This window comes from Malania oleifera, chromosome 11, assembly GCF_029873635.1.
Source record: "Malania oleifera isolate guangnan ecotype guangnan chromosome 11, ASM2987363v1, whole genome shotgun sequence".
NCBI lineage: Eukaryota > Viridiplantae > Streptophyta > Magnoliopsida > Santalales > Ximeniaceae > Malania > Malania oleifera.
The window spans coordinates 78372810-78395045 of record NC_080427.1 but is presented as its reverse complement, the minus strand read 5'-3'; the positions used below and the strand labels follow the sequence as shown (position 1 = coordinate 78395045).

Sequence of the window (22236 nt, the reverse complement as noted above, 5' to 3'; positions counted from 1 at the left end):
CTACTATGTTGAAATGTATATATATATGTATAAGATGTCAAAAATTATGATTTTTAGAATGCAATGTATGGTTTTATACAACAAATGTGTGGCATGAATATTATTTTACGTGGAAAATTATTATGATATGATAATAATATGAATGAAGTGTGGTTTGAGAAATTTTGAAAGTATACAATACATTATGACGTTGACAAAATACATGATAAATCGATGATTTTCATAATGATGTATTTATGTATGAATTCAGCGCAAGGTCGTATTTATGAGACGATAGGCGCGAGACTATATTTATGTATTTTTTCAGCGCGAGGCCGTATTTATGTATGATTCCAACGCAAGGTCGTGGATTTATGAAATGATTATGGCACGAGGCCGTATTTATGAAATGTTCGGCGCGAGGCTGTATTTATGAAACTACGAAAGATACTATATTATCATGTATTATATGTTATCAGAACCCGGATGTTAGTTTAGTTCAGTTCAGGAGCACGGTACCGTAGCTTATAGATAAGATGTTGATGATCAGAGTAGTGCTAACCACCCCACGAGGGGGTGGGAGATGAATAGTCGATGTGGTTTTCAGTAGAGTGTGGACGTCCACCTGGTAGTCCGAACCAGGGTGTGGCGGGTCCATCGTACTTATAGACATATTTGACTCGACAATGGTAGGCCAGCCATTGTCGGGTCTCGTCTTCGGGCTGCATAACCCGTCATAAGGGTAATACATGACATTAGCTAGCTATTCATCTTGGGTATATTTTCAGTATTATCAGTTATAACAGATGTTTTATGTACGATATGACTTATTAGTAAATATGAAAGCATGTGATTATTCTGTACGATATGATGAACGTTTATAGAAATATGAAATGTATTGTATATGTATAATTGCCTTAAATGTTCGTGTTGCCACACAACTGTATTTAGTTTATTTTCCCTCACTAAGAAGTGTCTCACCCCCGAACTAAATTAATTTTTCAGGTGTCCTTGAGAGACCGGTGGGTCGTGACCACCGTTGAGTCAGTGATATATTACCTCGTTAGGAGGGTAAGATTTTGTACTAGGGTCAAAATTATTTTGTATTTGATCCTAGAGCTACTTCGATGTTTTGGAGGATGTATATAAATACAGTACTATGATGTTGTAGTAAACTCTGGTTTTATGTTTTATGGTTGGATGATTGAGATTTTATATTTACTACTGCTTAAGTTTCCGCTATGATTGACAAGTGTTCCCGTTACCCACGGGTTCGGGTTGACTTTTCTATTTATTATGTGTCATTTTATATTATGATTTTAAGGTCTTTACAATCATCGTCTAATTGGCCACCTCAACCCAACTCGCTGAGGAGATTGCGATCTCTCTTGGCATGGTTAGAAAGAATCCACATTCTATTTGAGTTATGTGGTTGTACTCTATGTTCTGTAATAGCAACGGTACTGTGCTCTGCTGTATAATATCTGTAATCTCTGTTTGAGTGTTATGGTTTGGAAATCATGTTATTTGAGAAATACTATAAGTCTCATTTTCTATTAATAAACTGTATATTTAAATTTCTGTAATATTGCATAATCAACATGTACCATAATAGACTCATGCCACACATTTGATTAATCAAAATCTCATGTTTCATATCTGTAATTTTACTGAAATAATAATACTCATGATATTCTGAAAAATAAACTAATCATCATGCTTGTGAATATATACACATAAACTGCTGATAAACATTCTAAAAATACCCTAACATAGCATATTTCCCTTACCTCATTTCTGAGAAGCCCCTACTGTACTCTGGCCTGTTACCTGCAGGTCCCCCACTCAACACCCTAAAAATCACATCTCCCAAAACATAACATTAGTATTTCTTCGTACACTACGTTTCTTATAACTAAGGGGAAAGCAAATACTAAGTAAAATGCCTTACCCTGAGATTGAGATGAAATTCAAACCAGCCCCACCCACGATCCGCTCCGGCAGACTTGTAGAAAACTTCCCTAAGAGTGTCGTGGTGGTCTCAGATCGTCGATCCGGCGAGAAATGGAGCTGGGATCAAAGAAAGAAGGGCAGGGGTGCGTTTTAGAGAGAGAGAGAGAGAGAGAGAGAGAGAGAGAGAGAGAGAGAGAGAAATTTCTGCACTGAAATTCTGTCAAAAATCTGGGTTTTAGCTACTTATAGCCTCAGATTCATCGATGAGTCCTGAAGAAAGTTTGTCAACGAACCTGCATCCCTCGTCGATGAGTTTCAGACTGCCACAAATCCCCCTCTTGGCATCTTCTTGTCGATGAGACGTGCCCTCGTCGATGAGATCCTCATGTACCCTTGTCGACGAATTCCCTGTGTTTCTTGGTTATTACAGCAAGGACCTACTTAACTTGATTGTTTGTATGAAATGTTTGGACTAATCATACTGAACTGCTTGTATTGAATGGAACATTGCCAAATATTGGGTATAATGAACTACTTGTGTTGAATGGATTATTACTGAAATATTGAGTATATTGAATTGCTTCAGACTTGTGTGTATGTTTTGTTATGGAAAAATGCTCTATTTACAGACAACATGTTGCCGAAATTTCTATTGATTTTTTCAAAAATAAAATATGATAAAATGGTCATAAAGTGCATACATTAAGTGATTAACATGGGTTGTTCTTTGGTTATGAACACAAAATCATGTTGTGTACATATATATATGTATATATGTTCAAACATTGTATACTAGTTAGCTATTTTCTTGTGAAATTATTATTTTGTAGGGTTTGTGGCTCTCATAATACTACGACGATGCCAGACACTTCAGTTGGGTTGAATGCGCGCAACTTTTTACTTTTCCTGTATTTCTTGTTAACTGAACAAAATTTATTTGTATATTTTAATTTGAATTTGTACTTGTATGTATTTTAATTGTGAACAGTTTGTATTTTAAATTTTAATAATTTATGAATGTTTTTGTAATTCTAATTCAATTTTATGTATTTTAAAATGTAATTAAAGGTTTTTTACATGAATTTTAAAAAAATTTAATTTTTTCAAAGCATTAGTGACAGTTTGTAAAACCATTACTAATAATGGGAATATGAAGTATTAGTGACGGTTTAAAAACCATCACTAAATGACCAAAACCGTTACTATAGAATCAACCTTATGGGGGCCAAATATTAGTGACGTGTCTATAATAGTTACTAATAGTCAACTATTAGTAACAATTTTAATCTAAAAACCGTACTATTAGTGACGGTTTCTTGACCGTCACTACTACAGTCATATTAGTGATGGTTATTAAATTCATCACTAATACATGTGCTTTAGTGACGAATACCCCTATTTCTTGTAGTGGATAAAGTAGTATTATTTTATTTAAACTTGGAAAAACTTAAATTTTGTAGCTTTCATGACACATATTTGGTCAATGTTATTTGTTGGATTAAAATCCAAGGATGCCATTCTCTTAGTGGATAGAACCTGTAGGAAACAATTGAATTGAAAAACTCCTCCTAGTCTACAAGTTAGGCAATAAAGTAAGCATTATTTTTTTTTTCTTCTTATCAAAAACTTGATTTTTGTAGCTTTCATGACTCAAGTTTGCCAAGTGTGTGTGTTTAATATAGAACTTGTGAGGCACCATATTCTTAGTGAAAGGGACGTGTAAGGAAAAAAACAGAAATGAAGAAGTAATTCCAAGTTGCAAGTCATTACTTCACTTAAGAAACCTAACTTTTGAGATTTTCATAATCCAACCTTGTCAAATGTAATCTATTTGATGTAAAATTTGAAGTATACTATCTTGGCCTCTTGGTGGATGAGATGCATTGTCAAAGGCCAAATTAGAAAACATGGCATGTTTTATAAGTTAGGCAAAAAAAAATAAAACTTGTTTTACTTAAAAGATATTAAAAACTACAATTGTGAGATTACCCAACTTTTTCTAAGGTGATATCATGGCCCAAATTCATCAAAAATTATGTTTGTTTGATGTAAAACTTGGGGGAACACCATCATCTTGGTGCACGGGACCTGTAGAAAAATATCAAATTGAAAAACTGATGTCAATTTGCAATTTAGAGCAGAAAGGAACATTATTTAACTTAAACATTTCAAAAGCTTATGATTTGTTGAGGTTTATAGGATCGAAAGTATGCAGTCAAACTTGATTCATTTGTTGTAAAATTTGGGGAACACCATCCTTCTAGTGGATGAGTCATAAAAGAAAAACGAGATTGAAAAAATAACCTTGATTTTCTAGTTATTAAGCAGAAAAAGGGGTATTATTTTACTTAAATTTGTTTAAAACTTGAAATTTGAGATTTTATAACCCATATTCGTCAAATCCGGTTTGTTTGATATAAAATTCAAAATGAATCATGATCTTTGTGGACACATAGGAAAAAACTGAATTGAAAAATTAATATTCTTGATATGCGAGCTATTAGATAATGAAGAAACATTCTTGTACTTATATTTGTTAAAAACTTTGACTTTTAGGATTTTTCTTATTTGAATTAGTTAAATGTGATAAATGTTGGAGAATCAATCCCATAAGAGAGAATATGACTTTTGTTCAAAGGGAAACAGTTGAAACTCACAAGTGGAGAAGCTTCCGTTTAAGGGAGAGCAGTTAAAACTGACAAGTGAGGGGGAGATTGTTGAAATTTTTACTTAGAAATAATGAGTGGATGATGATAGGTGCTTATATAGCCCCAGACCCAACAAGCTTAAACTTTTGGGTTAAGTTGGTGCTCACTCATCTGTATCAAGCAAATAGTATAACCCTAGTTATTATTAGATAGTTTTGGCAATAGTTACCCAAAAAAAAAAAAAAAACATTGGTAAAAACATTGGCCATGGTTCTTAAAGGTGGCGTAATTGTGAGAAATAACTTTTTTTGTCACCATTTCAACATTATTTCCAATGCCTTTTGACAGTGGTAAAAGCCATTTCTTTGGATGGTTTGAACGAAAGAAAAGAATAAACTCTACATAATCAAATCACTAATTGATATACAACTGTTATTGCCTGCCTAAACAATGAGTCAAAAATCTTGGATCCTCAATTGAAGAATGAAAATCCGTCTATATATCCCCTCTTAGCCTTTCCCATTTAGTAGCAATTGTGGTTAATTAGGAAGAGCTGGAGCCTCCCTCATACTTCACTTTAGAAGACTCGATCTCCCGTGGCGTAGAGATTCCAAAAAATGGTTGTAATGAAATAAAGCATGGCCGTGACGGTGAGGAATGCTTGGAAAGATCCCAACCACTGTACAAAGTAACCTGTTCCAATTGTGCTCATGATTGCTCCGAATGACCCAGCCGAATTTGCAATTCCTGTGTCACAGTTTTGCCATCAATATTATATAATCTCAGAAAATCATTTTTCAAACATATATGCTTGGAAAAGTCTCCTGTAGAACGTATTAGTTAAGGCTAGTTTTAGATTTCTATATTAGAGCTCTCGAATTCAAGCCTCTCAGTAAAGATAAAAAAATAAAAGAGGGGTATGAGATGTGAGTAGATGATGGATTAACAAGAAGAAAGAACATGCTTTTCAAAAGTTAAAAGCAACATACATACCGTGGAGCAATCCAGCATACTGAGGAGCAATATCCTGATACAACCCAAGAAAACAAGATACATATGTATCAGAGGAACTCAAAAAAATCAAATCTAGGATCTTTCTTCTACTATATATATATATATATAAAGTATCATCTCTTTTCGGGGCGTTTGGTTCAGGACATTAGATGCTCGAGAATCATATGATGGGAAATCGGATGTTATTCGTGGGAATTCTAATAAATTACCAGAAAATGAGATGGAAAGTAACTTGTAAGCATAATACGAACACCACGCATGTTTCTTAGAATAAACTGAAGGTGACCAATAAGGATTTGCAGCTCAATTAAGTTCCCAAAAAGTTCGGAGGATTTTTTGAACCAAACGCCTACTTACAATTTCAATTTTTAAAACCAAAAACGCCCAGTACTTGCATATAGATTTCAATCGTACCTGAATGTTAAGGAGAAAACCAGCCTGACTGAAAGAGCTCAAGCTGAGGGCCGCAGTGATGATTATGGCTGCAATCATTGGTGTGTTTACATAATTCAAGCACAGCAACGACACACCAGGTCCAATGAACCCAATAGACTGTCATATTCACTAGGATGCATTAGGGTCAGTTATTGTATTTCATAGAACTAGCATTGAGAAAATAAAGTGGACGTTGGGAGTATGATCGCAAGTTTATGTCGTCCTGAATTATGAAAAACAAGAATTAACGATTTGGATGTTTTCTCAATGCTCAAGAATGCAGAGCGCTTCAAAATCATTTAGTTCTCGCGGAGATTTTACAATGATATGTTCAACTTTCTTCTCATGAATATTATGTTGAATTATGCATGCATGCAAATAGAACAGCTCAAAAAAAAAGAGAAAACGAAAATTACAAAAATAACGCATCACTTTGCCTGGTTCAATAATAAGTTCCTGTTAACATAGCTTCTTTGAAAATCTAACATTATCTAGCTTGTAATTGAAATTATCTTAAAGTTCTAATACTTAATTATAAATATAAGAAAATTTTACGATACCCTAAAATAACAACACAATTACACTATGCCTTGTCTTGTGGCTCTTCAATCCTCTAGCCCTTTGTGCAAAACCTTCTCCTTACAAGTCTCAAGTGGACGAATGTTTGAATATAAGTCACAACTAAATAATTCTTATGGAGCAAACCTTTCCGTTCAATAAAAATGTAAGAGTGGGGAGCAAATGAAATTTCACAATTACACTTCACTCTAAAATTTACATTGTCACGGTTTGATGATTGAAGTTTCATATTTTGTTTATTTCAAGTCCGTATTAATCTATTGATTTCAGCAAAGTTGAAATTGAAGCTTCATTGATCAATCTGTCACAATTTAAATTTCAAAGTGCAATTTAGTGAAGCTTTGAAGGTTTATATGGTATAATTTACTGAAAAATATTTTCACCTAATTGTATTAATATCATCTATTCTTTAACATACTAAATCAAAATTACTTTTAGTTGACATGCTAGAATCAAATGAGTTGATTTGTTCCACACAGAGTATCTGAAAGACAAAAGTTACCTGCATAATCTTTCTGACTAATGTTAAAGAGTAGCCTGCCTTTATCAAGGAATCGGAAGCTGCACCTGCAATGCACCCTGATATTGCCATCATTCCCCATGGAACCGCACTAAACCAAGCTGCTTGTTTCAGGTTCACATCAAACACCTATTTTCAAAATATATAGACTTCATTTGTGCCCATCCATTTATGACAGAGTTTGCTGAAATTAATGCTTGTTAAAAAAAAAAAAATACTTCTTTCATTTTCTTTCATAATTTTCCGTCAAACGTACTCCAAGATTTTTTCGAGAAAGTAGCCACTTACAGTTTTGAAATAAATAGGCATCCATGAAAGCAGAACAAAGTAACCCTGCAGATCAGAACACGCATGGTTTAAACATAGAGCAAATGAGTATTCCAAGTTATCCAAATCAAGCACAGGTAAATTCTTTCAAGGCCTTTCTTCTCAATATTGGACCTTTGGGCTCGAGTTTTGTGGGACAGGCATTTTAAATGAGATAAAGGCCTTGATTTTAAGTAAAGGAACCGATCCATTATTTCAATAGAATAGTCCCATCCTAGACAGAAGGTTTTAGACATGGTCATATTTATCAAAAAATAAATTAATCGACAGTCTAGCTGAAAAGGTCCCCAACACCATCGAATTGACGAAAATTAAGCAAAGAAATACAATTAAACTTACCCAGTTGTTAGTCATGTTGGCAAAGATAATTGCCCAGGTTGGCAATTTTGATAGCAAGAGGCGCACAGGCGGAAGCTGGCCACTGCTATTTCCCGGCGGGGAATTAGTTTTCCCTGTTTGGATCAACCTTAGCTCTGATTTGCTCACAAAAGGGCTCTCCCGTGGATCGTTGGTAACCCCATACGTCCAAGTGGTCAGCCACAGAAATCCAAGCGAGGAGAAGAGAGCAAAAGGGCCGGAAATTCCAGTTGAAGACATGAGAATGGGAGTGAGAAGAAATCCCACCACATTCCCCAGATGAAATCCGCCCATGGAGATTCCCACAGCGCTTGCCCGTTCATGGCTTGGGAACCATCTGCATAAAATGTGGCCCAACACATTTGCTCCAACCATGTCACTAGATGAAACAATGCCAGTGGAGTCGATTTCCCTCCCGGGTTTTGTTTTTTATCGCAAGAAAATTTATTATAAGAAAACATGACAAGTGACATTCCATCATTTGTTGGATTTGTAAACTTATTGGCATTCAATATATTATAACAAGCTAATTATATTTGCTCGCTCTTATATACTTCTAAACATACAAATCATCAATCACTCATGAAGGATACAGAGAAGTAAAATTCAGTATTTGAGGAATAAGTCATTAATTATTTACCTTGAAAGAAGGGTACTCATGGAAGGAAGAGCAACACCTTGGGCGAGTCCGAAGAAGGCACGGACGGCCAAGAGGGCGGTGGTGGAGTGGTGGGCAGCCCAAGGGGTGAGGAGAGTGGCCAAGGACCACAACCCCACGCCCCATGCCATCACTCGTTTCCCTCCGTATCTGTCTACCAACGCCCCTCCTATCATGGATGAAACTATGTATCCCCATAGAAACGATGACTGCACATATAACATTTACATCTAACTTGTTAGTACCACAACTATTCAACATGATGATCAAGCAACAATAAATTTCAAAAAGAAAACAAAAAATATATATAACCAACGAAAAAGACAAAAAAAAAAAAGGGTTGAAAAGTTTAACTAATTAATAATATACTAATTAAAATTTTATAGAGAGAACCTACTCTCCGAGGTGATTGTGCATCAAATATTTAGTGTCCCTGTCTATACTTTGAACAATTTGAAATTTAAAATACAATTCAATTATGAGATAGGTTTTGTTGGTTTTATAAGTTAAATATCAGATGCATTGTGTAGTGACTCGAAAAATGATAGTATTTTAATAATAAAGAGGGAGAGAAAATGGAAACATGAACAGAAAGAGGCCGTAAAATTCGTCGACGAACGCAGACATCGCATTTTGGAGATAATAATAATAATAATAATAAAATTTAAGGAAAATTGTCTAGTTTCGTCGACGAATACAATGTTTCGTCAACGAAGGTCTTCAAGATCTCGTCGACGAATACAGGGGTTCGTCGACGAGTGCATAAGGAAATTCGTCGACGAATACAGGATTTCATCGACAAGAAAATACTGAGAGACGGAATCGGGCTACTCTGAATTTCATCGATGAATACAGGGTTTCGTCGACAAATTTACTGAATGATTCGTCGACGAAGTGACGTGTCTTGTCGACGAATCTGCCCTAATAAATAATGGAAAATCAGGATTTTTATCATTTTCAGCGCCTCCCTCTCTCTCTCCCCTCTCTCTCCTACGAACCCTCTCCTTTCTCTCTTCGATTCCGGCCCCGCCAGTCGCCGAATCGATGATCCGAAGCCACCACGATACTCCTGGTAAAGTTCTCTACAAGTCTGCCGGAGCGGATCGTTGGTGAAACAAAGTTGGATTTTATCCCAAACTCAGGATAAGGCCTTTTAGCCCATTTTTGGCCTTCTGGCAGTTATTGGAAATGATGTAGGCGAAAAAATATTGATATTTTGTTCTGGTGAACATTATTTTCAGGGTGTTATGTAGGAGACCCTGCGGGTGTTAGGCCAGTAAACCATAGGGGCTTTTCAGTAGTCAGGTAAGGAAAACATGTTATGCTAGGGAACTCTTTTATGATTTCAGCATGAATTATATATTTTATCAAATTACTATTCAGGTTATATATATACATTATAGTTTCCAGGACTTGATAATATTAGTAGGTAATTGTGTGCCTTGAGTCGATAACAGAAACAGTATTATATTTATAGAATTTGTAAGTACTATGTTTATAATCATTAACAGAAATACCATGATATTTACACGATATAGAATGACGAATTTTTCAGTAAACAATATACACAGAAATACGCATTTTCAGTAATTCTAGAATAACATGTTTATCAATACCATAATGCCCCAATACACAATTATTCAGACAGTAGTTCGGTTATACAGAAAATAGATTTTTAGTCAACTTATGTAGAAATTTCAGTTAAATTTTATGGGGTTATGGTTGTTTTAAAAACCACAGTAAAAACAGTATATTACAAGTATTAGATATCTATATCGTATTAGACTCTAATGGATCGAACAGTAGAGCACGGTACCTTAACTACAGATATTTAGTTCAGTAGTGCAACCACTTTACTCAGAAAGTAAGTGGTATGAGGTTGATCGTGCCTACGTCGGGAAAGGCTCTCCATCAGATATGGATTGAGGGGACCAATCAGACCGTCAGAGTTTAGTTGACTTACCTTGGTCAGCCAGCCAGGATAGGTCCCGCGTTCGGGCCGCATAAACCTGTCATGAGGGGTTAAATCATGAAATACAACCATCCAGGGGAATTTCTCAGATATTATAAGTATAAGTAGATTTTCAAAAATAGTAGTATTAGTACGAAAAGTAGTTTCATACAGATTGACATGTTAAATAACATAGTTGATGGTGTTATTATGCGTTATGTAATATCAGCATTTCTAGATTCAGTTATTCGTATTATTTTTAATTCAGATTATTTTTACTGACTATAGCTCAGTGGCCACACACTAGTAATAGCATGTTTCGTCTTACTAAGCGTTGGCTTATCCCAGTGTTGAATTATTTTTCAGGTGAACCAGTTAAGCGAGCGGAGCAGGCTCGCAGGTAGAGGGGCTGTTGTACTACCCTGTCAGTAGAGAGTGAGTATATTTTGGGAGTGTTTTTGTATAACCCTAGCCAGTTGAGGGTGTTTTGGAAAAACAGATATATATATATATATATATATATATATATATATGTATATTTTGGGAAACCTGTTAGCACTCTGATATTGTATATAATTATGTATGGATATGTTTATTTGATTTCTACTTCTCGCTACTTAGGTTGATGATTGGGTTTACCCTATATGGAATCAGAGCATGTACATTATTATTTTATATAAAAAAAAAAACCCCAGTTAATTAAGCAGGTCATTACACATTGTGTCCTATGATGGCTGGTTAAGTATTATTATCATACCTTATAGCAAGTTGCTAAAAGGCAGGTTCTGCCAGCTTGCGGTTGGTTTAAAATGTTTCCTACCATATATAATGTTGATTAAGTATGACGAATAGGAAGTGCTTCTTTACTAGGTTTGACACTATAATATTTAACAAAATTTGATATTTTTTATAGTGTTTTTTGTCCAAATACTTAGTGATGCACAATAAAATGTCAACAACACGTGGAATATGGAAAAACAAGCCACTAATAAAAAAGGAAGTTCTACAGCCATGACCTCGATTAAATACCCAAATAACCTTCAAAAACCTACCTTTTATGTAGAACCAATAAATGGAAGGATAGTCCCCCATAAAGATGAGCACTTTAGGTGTAGCCCTTTAGCCTTTAAAACATTCTCCTTTCCTCTAAATTTCTTAATGAATCAAACATCTAAAGGCTATTCTAGAGTTGAAACACCAATCATGCATCTTGTTATTTAGTGATTGACATGAAGTTTCCTTGAAAGCATTGTCAAACCTTGTCGAGGAAAATACTTTTAAATTGTTTGGCGTAAGACATTAAGTAAAAGTCATGATTTCTTAATTTCTCTTATAAAATACTAATAACAGGGTAGCCACTGAAGAAGAAAATGACCACCCTTTGATGTTCTATCACCTTGAAGAATCTCCTTAATAGGTTGACTCCTTGTTACAAGTCTCTCATTGGCATATGTTACACACAATAATTTGGTATAATTAGTTTGATTTAATTTGATTTTTTTGGAGCAACCGATTGAAACAAGCTAATCCAATATCTAATTTTTACATTGAAAATGAAGTGAAAACTAATGATTCAAAAAACAAAAAACAGTCAGTTTAGTTGGATGATTCGGTTATTTATTCTAGTTTTTGTTGTATAATCTTTGAACTAGCCTAATTGAGTCTTTTTAAGTTAGTATTATAAACTTTGTCGAATATGTAAGTTTTATTGTTGGGCTATGGTGACACGCTTGATGAAACCACGAGGTTATGTCGGTCTAAATCTCCTGTCAACTTAAATAAGGCAATATTCATAGTAATGCCCCTTGGTTCAATGTGGGATAAATCCAAGATACTAACCCACCATTTGATTTGCGAAATTAGACTTGAAATGGAACCAAATCTCAAGAATGAAATTAGATTCTTGCTTTGATTTTAAAAATTAATAATAAAATCATATTCCAACTGGAATACGATTTCTGCGAATGGGGGAATCAAGATTTAGTTCAGATAGGCTGGAATTGATTTTCATTTTATAGAATCCAACTCATTTTATAATTAAAGAATTCTAAAAACTACAACAAATGCTAATAATGCTAAAAGTACAAGCGGAACTTGCCACTTTCTAGGACGATCCCTAGTATCTTGGTTTTCGAAGAAACAAAACTCTGTAACCTTATCCACAGCTGAAGTTGAGTATGTAGCAGCTGGGAGTTGTTGTGCACAAACCTTGTATATGAAACAACAATTAAAGGACTATAATCTAGAATATTCAATCATACCAATTAAGTGTGATAACATAAGTGCAATAAACATCTCCAAAAATCCAATATCACACTCAAGAACTAAACATATTGACATAAGACATCATTTTCTAAGAGATCACATTCAAAAAAAAGATATACTACTTGAATTTATAAATACGAAGGACCAATGGGCGGATATCTTCACAAAACCTCTTCCCGAAGAAAGATTTATATCAATTAGAAGCGAACTTGGGTTGTTACATAGTAGGAAAGTGATTTAAGAAGATTTCATGTTAAGTAAAAAGAGAAATTTAAAAGATAAGGACTTCAAGCGACTGAGCAGTGCATTTTGGAGGCCCAAGCGCCTAAGCTATCGAACCTCAGGCGAGTGAGGTGCTACTACCTGCTGAAATTTAATTTTGTAAATCTTCAGGCAACTGAGCCAAATCTTCAGGCTCCTGAACTCGCGAGTTCTATATATTTTTAAGCGCAAAAACCCTAACTCTTCAGACTCTAGGCTACTAAACCCTACTCCATCACTCACCCAAAACTCCAACTCTTGGTCTCCCTTGATTCCTAGCTCCAAATCCCTCAAATCAAAACCTCCCAATCACTCTCCTACACCTTTTCCATCAGATTCTAGGGTTTCACTTGACTGATTTGTTCCATCCTTCAAAAATCAAAGATGCCTCGCACCAAAACTACAACAAATCAATGATCTTCTTTCGGAAGAGATGATAATAACATCAAACAATGACTTGTCACCCCTCAATCAAAGCTTCAATATCGATCTCATCTCCGTTCTACGGAACCGATTTTTGGTAAGGTCATAGATACCATCTTCTTTGATTCTGAATTTTCGAAAATTCTACCTATGTTTAGGAATATCGGTTGGAAAAATTTTGTCATTTATCAAGCCAAAGGATTGTATCCCAACTTAGTAAAAAAATTTTATGTAAATATGATCCATGGAGAAAATGTCCTAATCACTAAGGTTAGAGGAAAGAAGATAGTCTTAACTCCACAAATCTTGACTCCTATTTTGCACATTGCCCCAGGTGAATTCGAATGTCCAGCTTTTTCTTAAACATGGATTCTAAAGCAAGGTTTCACACTCGAAGAATTTTTGCCACTAATTATGGTTGAGGAACCTATTTACTCTGGCCATCCTCCTATGTATAAGCAGCTGAATCTTCAGGCTCAAATACTTTAGAAAATCATAACAAACAACATTCTCCCTAAGGTTGGCTCATATGATCACCTCTCCTATGTAGATTGCTTTGTGTTATGGTGTCTGCTAAAAGGGAAGAAACTTGATCTCTCTAGCCTAATCTTGAAATGGATGCGGGTTAAATTGGAAGCTACTCGAGTAACTCTTCCTTATGGTGGTGTTCTAAACCTTTTCTTTGCTCAACTCAGTGTTACTACCCCTACTGAGTTGTTCATCAAGCGTACTAGGTATGACCTCTTCACTTCCACAACCTTCAAGCAAATGGGATATGAAAAGCATGATCAGGGTTAGTTTTTGAAAGGAGGACGACCTCAAAGGCCAGTAGTTGTACCTCCTCCACCTCAAGTTTAGGAACAAGAACCTCCAGCTGACACTCCCTCTTGGTTTATCCCCTTCCATCATGAATTCTCTACTTTCAGAAGAGATATGCGATTAGGTCTTCAATCCCTTCAAGAGAATGTTTCCTCACTCCACACTACCTACTCTTCACTTGATCAATGCCTAACTCGCATAGAGCAGTATAGGGCTAGCTCATCTCGTAGTGTTGATCCTATGGAAACTAGTTTTGCCCCTCAGAGTGATGCTTCATCTTATGAAAAATATAAGGAAGGAAGTGAGGAGGGTGATGAAGAGGAAGTTGATGATGATGATGATGATGATGTTGTTGATGCTTGATTTATTTTGTGTTATATGAAAGTATTTTCTATGTATTGGCTTAGTCTTTGTATTGCTTTGTCTGCTTGTTCTTTTGTTTGGCTTGTAATTCCATTGCTTATGACTTTGTATAATATGAATATGCTCTTTATGTACTAAGACTTTTTTTTTCTATGCTCCTCATTACTTTTTGATTGATGTTAAAGAGGGAGAGATATTTTAGAGAGCAAACATCAGAAGAGAGTATCTTAGAAAGCAACCATGAGAACATGAGAGCATGGTAAATATGTAAAACACATAATCTTGACATGACTTATAGCATGGGGAAGTACAAGCAAAAATAAGCATATGAAGACAAATGAGAACATAAGAAGAATAAGACCATAAGCATATATGTTGACATGAGCTATAATGCATTATAACAAAACATACTTGATTGTGATTTATTGAATTTTGAACTTACTCATATTTGAAATCATCATTTTTCATATTTGTTAAAAGGCATGTTTATTGTAAAGGGAAACCTTATAAAGGTTTTCTCATCTCTGTTCCTTATTTATCATCATCAAAAAGGGGGAGATTGTTGGTCTTACATGGTTTTCGAATCTTGTTTTGATGAAAAAAAAATAAAGGTTAATTTAATAAGTTTTTGTTGAAGTGATGATATTTCAGGAAACCTTATATGACAAAGGTCAAAAGGATCAAAGAAATAAGAATTCAAGATCACAAGTACCATAAAGCCATACTCCATCAACATAGTGATCAAAAGAAAACTCAAGATGACCAAGATGTTCAAAACATGTGGAAGCTTAAAGATGACTCAAGTTCAAGTCTAAGAAGATTCAAAGCAAAAACATATATGAAGACTTCAAGCTTAGAGTGTTTAAGTCTTTAGGATGACTTATGTAAGTACTTTATTACAAATATCATTTTGAAATACTTTGAAGCTCATTAGGGGTATATATGGACTTAGAGACCTTATTTTGAAAACCCCAAAAAAATGCTTTTTAAAAGCAACAAAGCAAGATGACTAAGAGTTTTGAAACTAAACTGAAAAAATAGTATTTATAACTGTTCAGGCGACTGAACTTTTAACCTCAGGTGCCTGAAGATTTTCCTGAAGAAATTCTGAATAGGCAGTGTAGGCACAGTCGCCTGACCCTTGTAACCTCAGGCGCCTGTCCCTATTTTAAAGCTAAAATTTCATAGTTTTTTAGAAACTTCAAGCGACTGACCCCAAAGCTTCACGTACCTGACCACTGTTAACGGTTATAATTTTTAAAGTTTTTAAAATTCAAATTTATATTACGTGCCCCAAACTTTGTATAAACTTAGGAAACACTCCAAGTAACTTGTGCAACATGAATTAAACTCTTTTTGAGCCTATAAATACATGATTTCTTAAATCAAATCAATACCAAGAATTGAAAATCTGCTCTCAAGTCATATTGCTCTTTCTCTCTCAAAGTTTTCTTGCTCACACTTTCATACTGAGAATTGCTGAGATATTCAGAGTTTCTAATCAATCTTCTCTAAGCTTAAACCTCTAATTTATTGATTCACATCAAGAGAAGAATTTCGGTGAAATAATTCTTGAACTTCAATTCAATTTCTTTTTTATATTTGTTTTGAAATATATTAGCTGAGCTTTATTTGTACTAATCAACTTTATCTGAGAGCATCTCTTGTACAAAAGAAATCTTTCTTGTTTCCTTATTTCTTTGACAGTTCAGGTCATTGGATCGTTGAAACCAAGCGTGGGGTATCGCTTGGAGACGGGGCTCCACCCTAAATGAGGGATTGTAAAAGGTTTGTTTTGCCCACAAAGGAACGGTTTAGTGGAATCCTTAGGTGGTCTTACCTAAGGCGAGGACGTAGGTTGTGTATAAGTTGAATCTCGTAAAAAATTCGGTCTCACTCTTAACCTTTACTCTTTAATTTTTCAACATCTATAAATTCTGTTTCTAAGTGCAAGTAGCTAAAATTAAGATTGAGAAAAACTTTTAATTTAAGAAAGTATGTTGATTAATCTTTTGCGAAAGCCTTAAAGGGAGTACATTGATTAATCGTTTGCGAAAATCTTGGTTAAAAGAACTGCTTAAATATTCTTTCATACAGGGCTTTATTTAAACTCTAAACTGAGTTTTTGCAAATGCTGAAATAAGGAAGTGTTGCAGCTCTCACATTTGGTTAAGTATAGTGTGTTTGAATGATTGGTTGATTGATTGTAATTGTTAAAGGTATTTGGCTTGTGATTGATATTGAGTGTAGATTGTGGTTGGTTTAATTGAGCATTTAAAACATCCTTGTGTGTTTGCTAAGTATACAAAAGATTGTGAATTTGTGAAAAGGCTTAAAAGAATTTTATAAACCCAATTCACCCTCCTCCCCTCTTGGGACTACACCTTAACTTTCAAAAAGCTAAACTTTTCGTTTTCTAGAACGTAATCGGCTTATTTTCAGGAACAGGTAAGGGGATTAGGTTATGTTAAGTTTTTATCGTAAATGAATTGATTAAACTGTTCATATGCACATATTTTCATGATATCGAGGGTTGTTTCGAAATCCAATCATTTGAAAACTGGATTTTTAATTATAGGAATCTCTTACGGTAATTTGGCAATGATTTGAACGGTTGAATTTGTGAGTGTTGTTATTATACACGTAATTTGTGAAACAAAAGGGGTGAAGTGATCATCTGTATGTTTTTAAAATATATATGTACATTTTGAGTAAATTAGAAGGGTTGGATGATCAGCCCTAGTTTTTCATCATACAAAATCAATACACTATGAGATATTTTTCCTGGTGGCTTATTTAATCATGGTTTAATATTCAAAATCGTGTGGCATGAGAATAATTTAGATGGTTTTATTGCATAGTTGAACCTGAGTAATGGTTATGAAATATACAGTGAAATTGTGAACTATACTGGTTTATGGATGATAATGGATATATGAAATGACGGCTGAGAGCCGGGTTTGACATGATGGTCGTGTGCCTGGTTGTGAGATCACAGGTTTTATAAGAAATAACAAAAGTGAGAAAATATTACAATTTCTATTATACTTAAATTGCATAATATGGTTTAATAATCCTAAGGACTAGTTGTATTGAGAGCACAGTACCATTGTTAGTGAATGAGTAGTGCAGCCACACAGTACTGAGACATGCTGGCCTTTAGATAGTTGATTTAGCCACGAAGTGTTGTTGTACCCCTTTGAAGTCCGGACCAGACTGGGTAGGCAAATCGGACTGACATACGAGATTCCACCGACTTAGCCTAGTGGTAGGCCAGTCACGGCTAAGTTTCGCCTTCAGGCTGAACAACCCGATCATGGGGGGTATATGCATGATGATGTGTTTGTCCAAGAGGGGGGTTAATTTATGAAATAAATGTTAAATATGTATTGAACTTATTTATATCATGGAAGAAAATGTAAATTTTCAACTGTATAGGTGTGAGTACTGTTTATGAATGTTATTTTGAGTAAAGAAAGTAGTAGATATTCCCTACATATACTAAAACTCATGTTGGCCACACCCCGATAATAACCCTAATCCGTCTTACTAAGAGGTGTCTCACCCCAATGATCATTTTACTTTTTCAGGAAATACCAGGGATCAAGCCTAGCAAGTTAAGAGGCTAGGTTTTTAGATTGTCTAGTGTATGTATGTGGTTTGTATGAAGGAAGTTTTGTTTCTACCTTTTATTTTGAATTGTAATATTGATACTTGAAGATCTTATGTATGGTAATAGTTTAGAACTCTGTAATGTATTGAAGATGTTTAAATTATTTCCGCTACTTTTATATGGTATCAGAGAACGTAGATATTACTAAAGTAGCACATCGGGCCCCACTTTCTGGTTCGGGATGTTACAATTATTTCAAGGATAATAATTATTATAAAAATAATAAAAGTATGATAACAATAAAAAATAATAATTAAACAAATAATAATCACTATTATATAAATAATAAAAACATAATCAAACAAACAACAATAAATAACAATACTAAATTTTATTATTATTACAAAAACCAATAACAACTAATAATAATTACAATAACAATAGTAACAACTAATAATAACATTTATTACTACTAAAATTATAATAAAAATAATAATAACAACAACAACATCATAAATAATAAAAAGGCTAAAATAATAGTTATTATTTTAAGGATAATAATTATTCTAAAAATAATAAAATTAATAATAACTATGATAACAATAATATTTGTTATTGTAAAATAACAAAAACATGAAAAATAATAATAAAAAAGGGAAATAATAATAATAATAAGTATTTCAAGGATAATAATTATTATAAAAAGTGATAAGAAATAGTAAACAACAACAACAACAAAAAATAATAGTTACACTAATAATAATCATTTTTATAAAATAAAAAAAAAATAATCAAACAAAAACAACAATGATAAAAATAATAATAATACTATTTTTTTATTACTATTACAAAAACAATAACAATAAATAATAACTAAAATAACAATAATAAAAACTAATAATAATGTTTATTACTATAAAATAGTAATAACAACAAGGAAAATAATAATAATAATTGAAAAAATAATTATTATTGCTATTTTAAGGACAATAATTATTGCAAAAATAATAAAAAAATATAAAAATAACTAATAATAATTACAATGACGATATAATTATTACTATAAAATAATAATAACAAAAAGAACAATAATAATAATAAAGGGAAAAATAATATGCTATTGTTATTTAAAATATGTTGAAGCTCTACATAAATTTGATGAAGAACTACATTTAAAGCCGCACAACAATTAATACTGCCAAATTAATTTTCCTCTCTTGGTAGGATATTCATTGCATTGGAGCTAATCAATGCCTCCTAACTTCTCGTGTTCGCTATTTAAACATTAAAATAAGAAAGACTTGATTTCACTATTTGACTTTTTAATAATATATATATATATATATATATTTATAATTTATATAAATTTTAGTAGAATGCGAGATGATGTTTGAATAAATTATAAATAAATAAGTGGGTCAAAGGGTGAGTAGCCCTCGCCAACTCACCCAATCGTAGGGGATCCTGCCACTAAATCACATCTTACCTCTTAGGCCGACACGTGTCCCCACTAGACTCCCAACCTCGCCATGTGCCGGCCGATGCACGCCCAAACGCTCGCCAATGCTTTCCGTACACCCAATCACAGAGGATTATGTGGGCCCCACGCAATTTATGGGGTGGGCGTGGGGGGCGACGGCCAACCAGCTTCTTTACGAGTTCTCTCCTCTAACGTCTCAATCCGCACAACCACTATCATTTTTTTATTTCTTATTTCGCTCTCTCGTCCTTGTCATTTTTCTCCACCCCAAAAAGGTCAATGAAAGAACCAAAGCAATTCCCAGGAAAGATAATTTGAATTTGGCTACTATATCTGCTCTAAACTCCAAAGATACTTTTGGAGATAACATCATATCATATATTTAGATTCCATTTTCTTCGCTGCCAAACTCCATTTTCCCAGCAATGGAAATTTCCGATTTAGTCCAGCCAAATCTAATTAATATGGAAACCTATGAGCTTATCAGAGCCCAGCCCATGAACTATAGGGAGCGAACAGAAAATTCTTACCTGGACGATGCCCAAGAAAGAGCTGCTCCAGCCATGGTGCGCAGCCAGGGGGACAACAGCCACAGACATGACCACGCGATCGGCATTGCACAAGCACATGACGAACGCCGTCAGCGCCGCCACCTTCAGCCTCTCCGGCACGGCCGCTCCGCTCCCTCCCACGAGCATCCGCCGCTCCGCCGCGCACCTCACCGAAACGCATCTCCTCTGTTTCGTCTCTGTTCTTCCCGCCGGTAAATTCCTCGCCAATTCGGCGGCTTTCACGAGGGTTTTGCCTTGAATAATTGCCGAGTGAGTTCTTCTAAAATTGATGGAATTCAAGCGTGAAATGGAGAGGGCGGGAGGATTTGGATCGTGATGGGAATGGAGCAGGGCTGCAGCGGACGATGTAACCGCCGCCATAACAGGGGAGCGTGGAGAGAGGGAGAAGGAAAGGGTATTCATTGATGGGGAAAATGTTAATATATATTGTTGCCCCTTAATGAAATATATTGAAGAGAGAGGGACAAACGGCTGTTTTGGGTTGGTGGGAAGGATGGTGAAACATGTAATTCGGGATTTGTACTAGGGGTACTCTCGTCAATGAAAAGTTCAGACAATGCCGTCCTGGCAGGGAGACTCCCAGCGTGGCAACTTGCGAGCCGGTCGCCGATTGCCCCCCACCAACCCCAAATAGGAAGAGAGGGAGAATTTTGTTATTTTCATATATATATTTAGATAATTAATTTAGTAATAATATTAGAATTTAATACTGATAAATTTATATAAATAATATAATATTTATAAAATTAGATGTATTACATAAAATTTAAAAAAAATTACGGATATATATATAATATAAATTTATTTGCAACAGACTAATTTAAATGTAGAATTAATGTAGAAAAATAAAATACAAATATAGACCATACTGATAATTGTAATATTTTGTTATTGAAAACTTTTGGTAGAAAGCAGGTGAGAAAAATTGTATTGTATTATATATGTTAAATTGAATATTTTTAAAATAATTCCAATCAATTATTCTATTTTTAATGTATATGATGAATGTAAAGAGAAATGTAATATGATATATATATATATATATATATATTCTATATTTTTTAATGATATAAATTAAAATTAATTCTAAAATTTTAGTGAAGAAAAATTGTATTGTATTGTATTGTATGTATTGTATTAAATATTTTAAAAATAATTTCTGTAGAAACCTGAAGAATTATAGTAATTAAATAATAATAGAAGAGAAAATGAATTTTTAAAAGGAATTTCAGTAGGGTCTCATCGACGAGTGTATAAGTGCTCGTCGACGAGCAGGGCTTTTGGGCTCGTCGACAAGAGCACGTGTCTCATTGACGAGAATTTACCAAGAGGCCTATTCCAGAACCTGAAACTCATCAATGAGGAGAAAGTGTTCGTCAACGAGCTCCCTTCATTGACTTGTCGACGAGTCCACGTCCACAAACTTTCTATATAAAGCCAAAAATCATTTTTCTACAAGAATTTCAAGTTGAATTCTCTCTCTCTAGAATACGGTTTCTCTCACTTCTCTCTAAGTTTCTGGCTCCGTCTATCCCCGGTTCAACGATCAAAAGCTACCACGGTCATCCTAGGAAGATTCTCTACAACATAGTCGGAACAAAATGTTGATTTGAGAAGTTTGAGAACCATCCCAAAACCAGGGTGAGTAGATTATTTGGGCATTGTTAGTATTACCAAGTTCATTTAAACCTAAATTTTGTATTATATGAGAATATGCTGGAGTTTTGTGAAGTAAAATCAAAGTATTATATTTTCAAGAATAAGGTGTTTTGGGGACCCCAATGGGTGATGTTTTCAGGAATCTAGGTAAAATGATACATGGTTTACAGTCTAGAAAGTGTGCATATGTGGATTTGGGGAATATGTATGTGATAATTATATAGGTGAATTCAGTTGTTGATTGGGAAATTATACATGTGTTATCTCAAGATATTGAAACTATGAACGTCACACACGCGAGATTTTAAATAACATTAAGTGCTTAGATAGTCAGGTAATGGAAATATGCTATGTTAGGAA

General features: G+C 34.3%; 1 protein-coding gene across 1 annotated transcript; it reads right to left on the bottom strand.

The window, feature by feature from the left end:
* Nucleotides 1-4872: 4872 nt before the first annotated feature.
* LOC131168136 (probable anion transporter 3, chloroplastic) lies at nt 4873-20670 on the bottom strand. Its single transcript, XM_058127374.1, has 8 exons — nt 20176-20670; nt 8453-8679; nt 7795-8149; nt 7417-7461; nt 7111-7257; nt 6009-6146; nt 5574-5607; nt 4873-5327 (listed from the first exon to the last, which is right to left on the bottom strand). Exons 1-8 carry the CDS (start codon nt 20617-20619, stop codon nt 5158-5160), a joined length of 1560 nt encoding a protein of 519 aa, XP_057983357.1. The 5' UTR covers nt 20620-20670; the 3' UTR covers nt 4873-5157.
* Nucleotides 20671-22236: the final 1566 nt, after the last annotated feature.

What these genes read in the sequence shown, in the direction of transcription:
- LOC131168136 (XM_058127374.1), bottom strand. Translation starts at nt 20,619, where the DNA reads ATGAATACCCTTTCCTTCTCCCTCTCTCCACGCTCCCCTGTTATGGCG. An exon ending in TAGTCAGAAAGATTATGCAG is followed by an intron (nt 6,147 to 7,110) that starts GTAACTTTTGTC and finishes TGAATATGACAG; the next exon opens with TCTATTGGGTTCATTGGACC. An exon ending in GTATGCTGGATTGCTCCACG is followed by an intron (nt 5,328 to 5,573) that starts GTATGTATGTTG and finishes ACTGTGACACAG; the next exon opens with GAATTGCAAATTCGGCTGGG.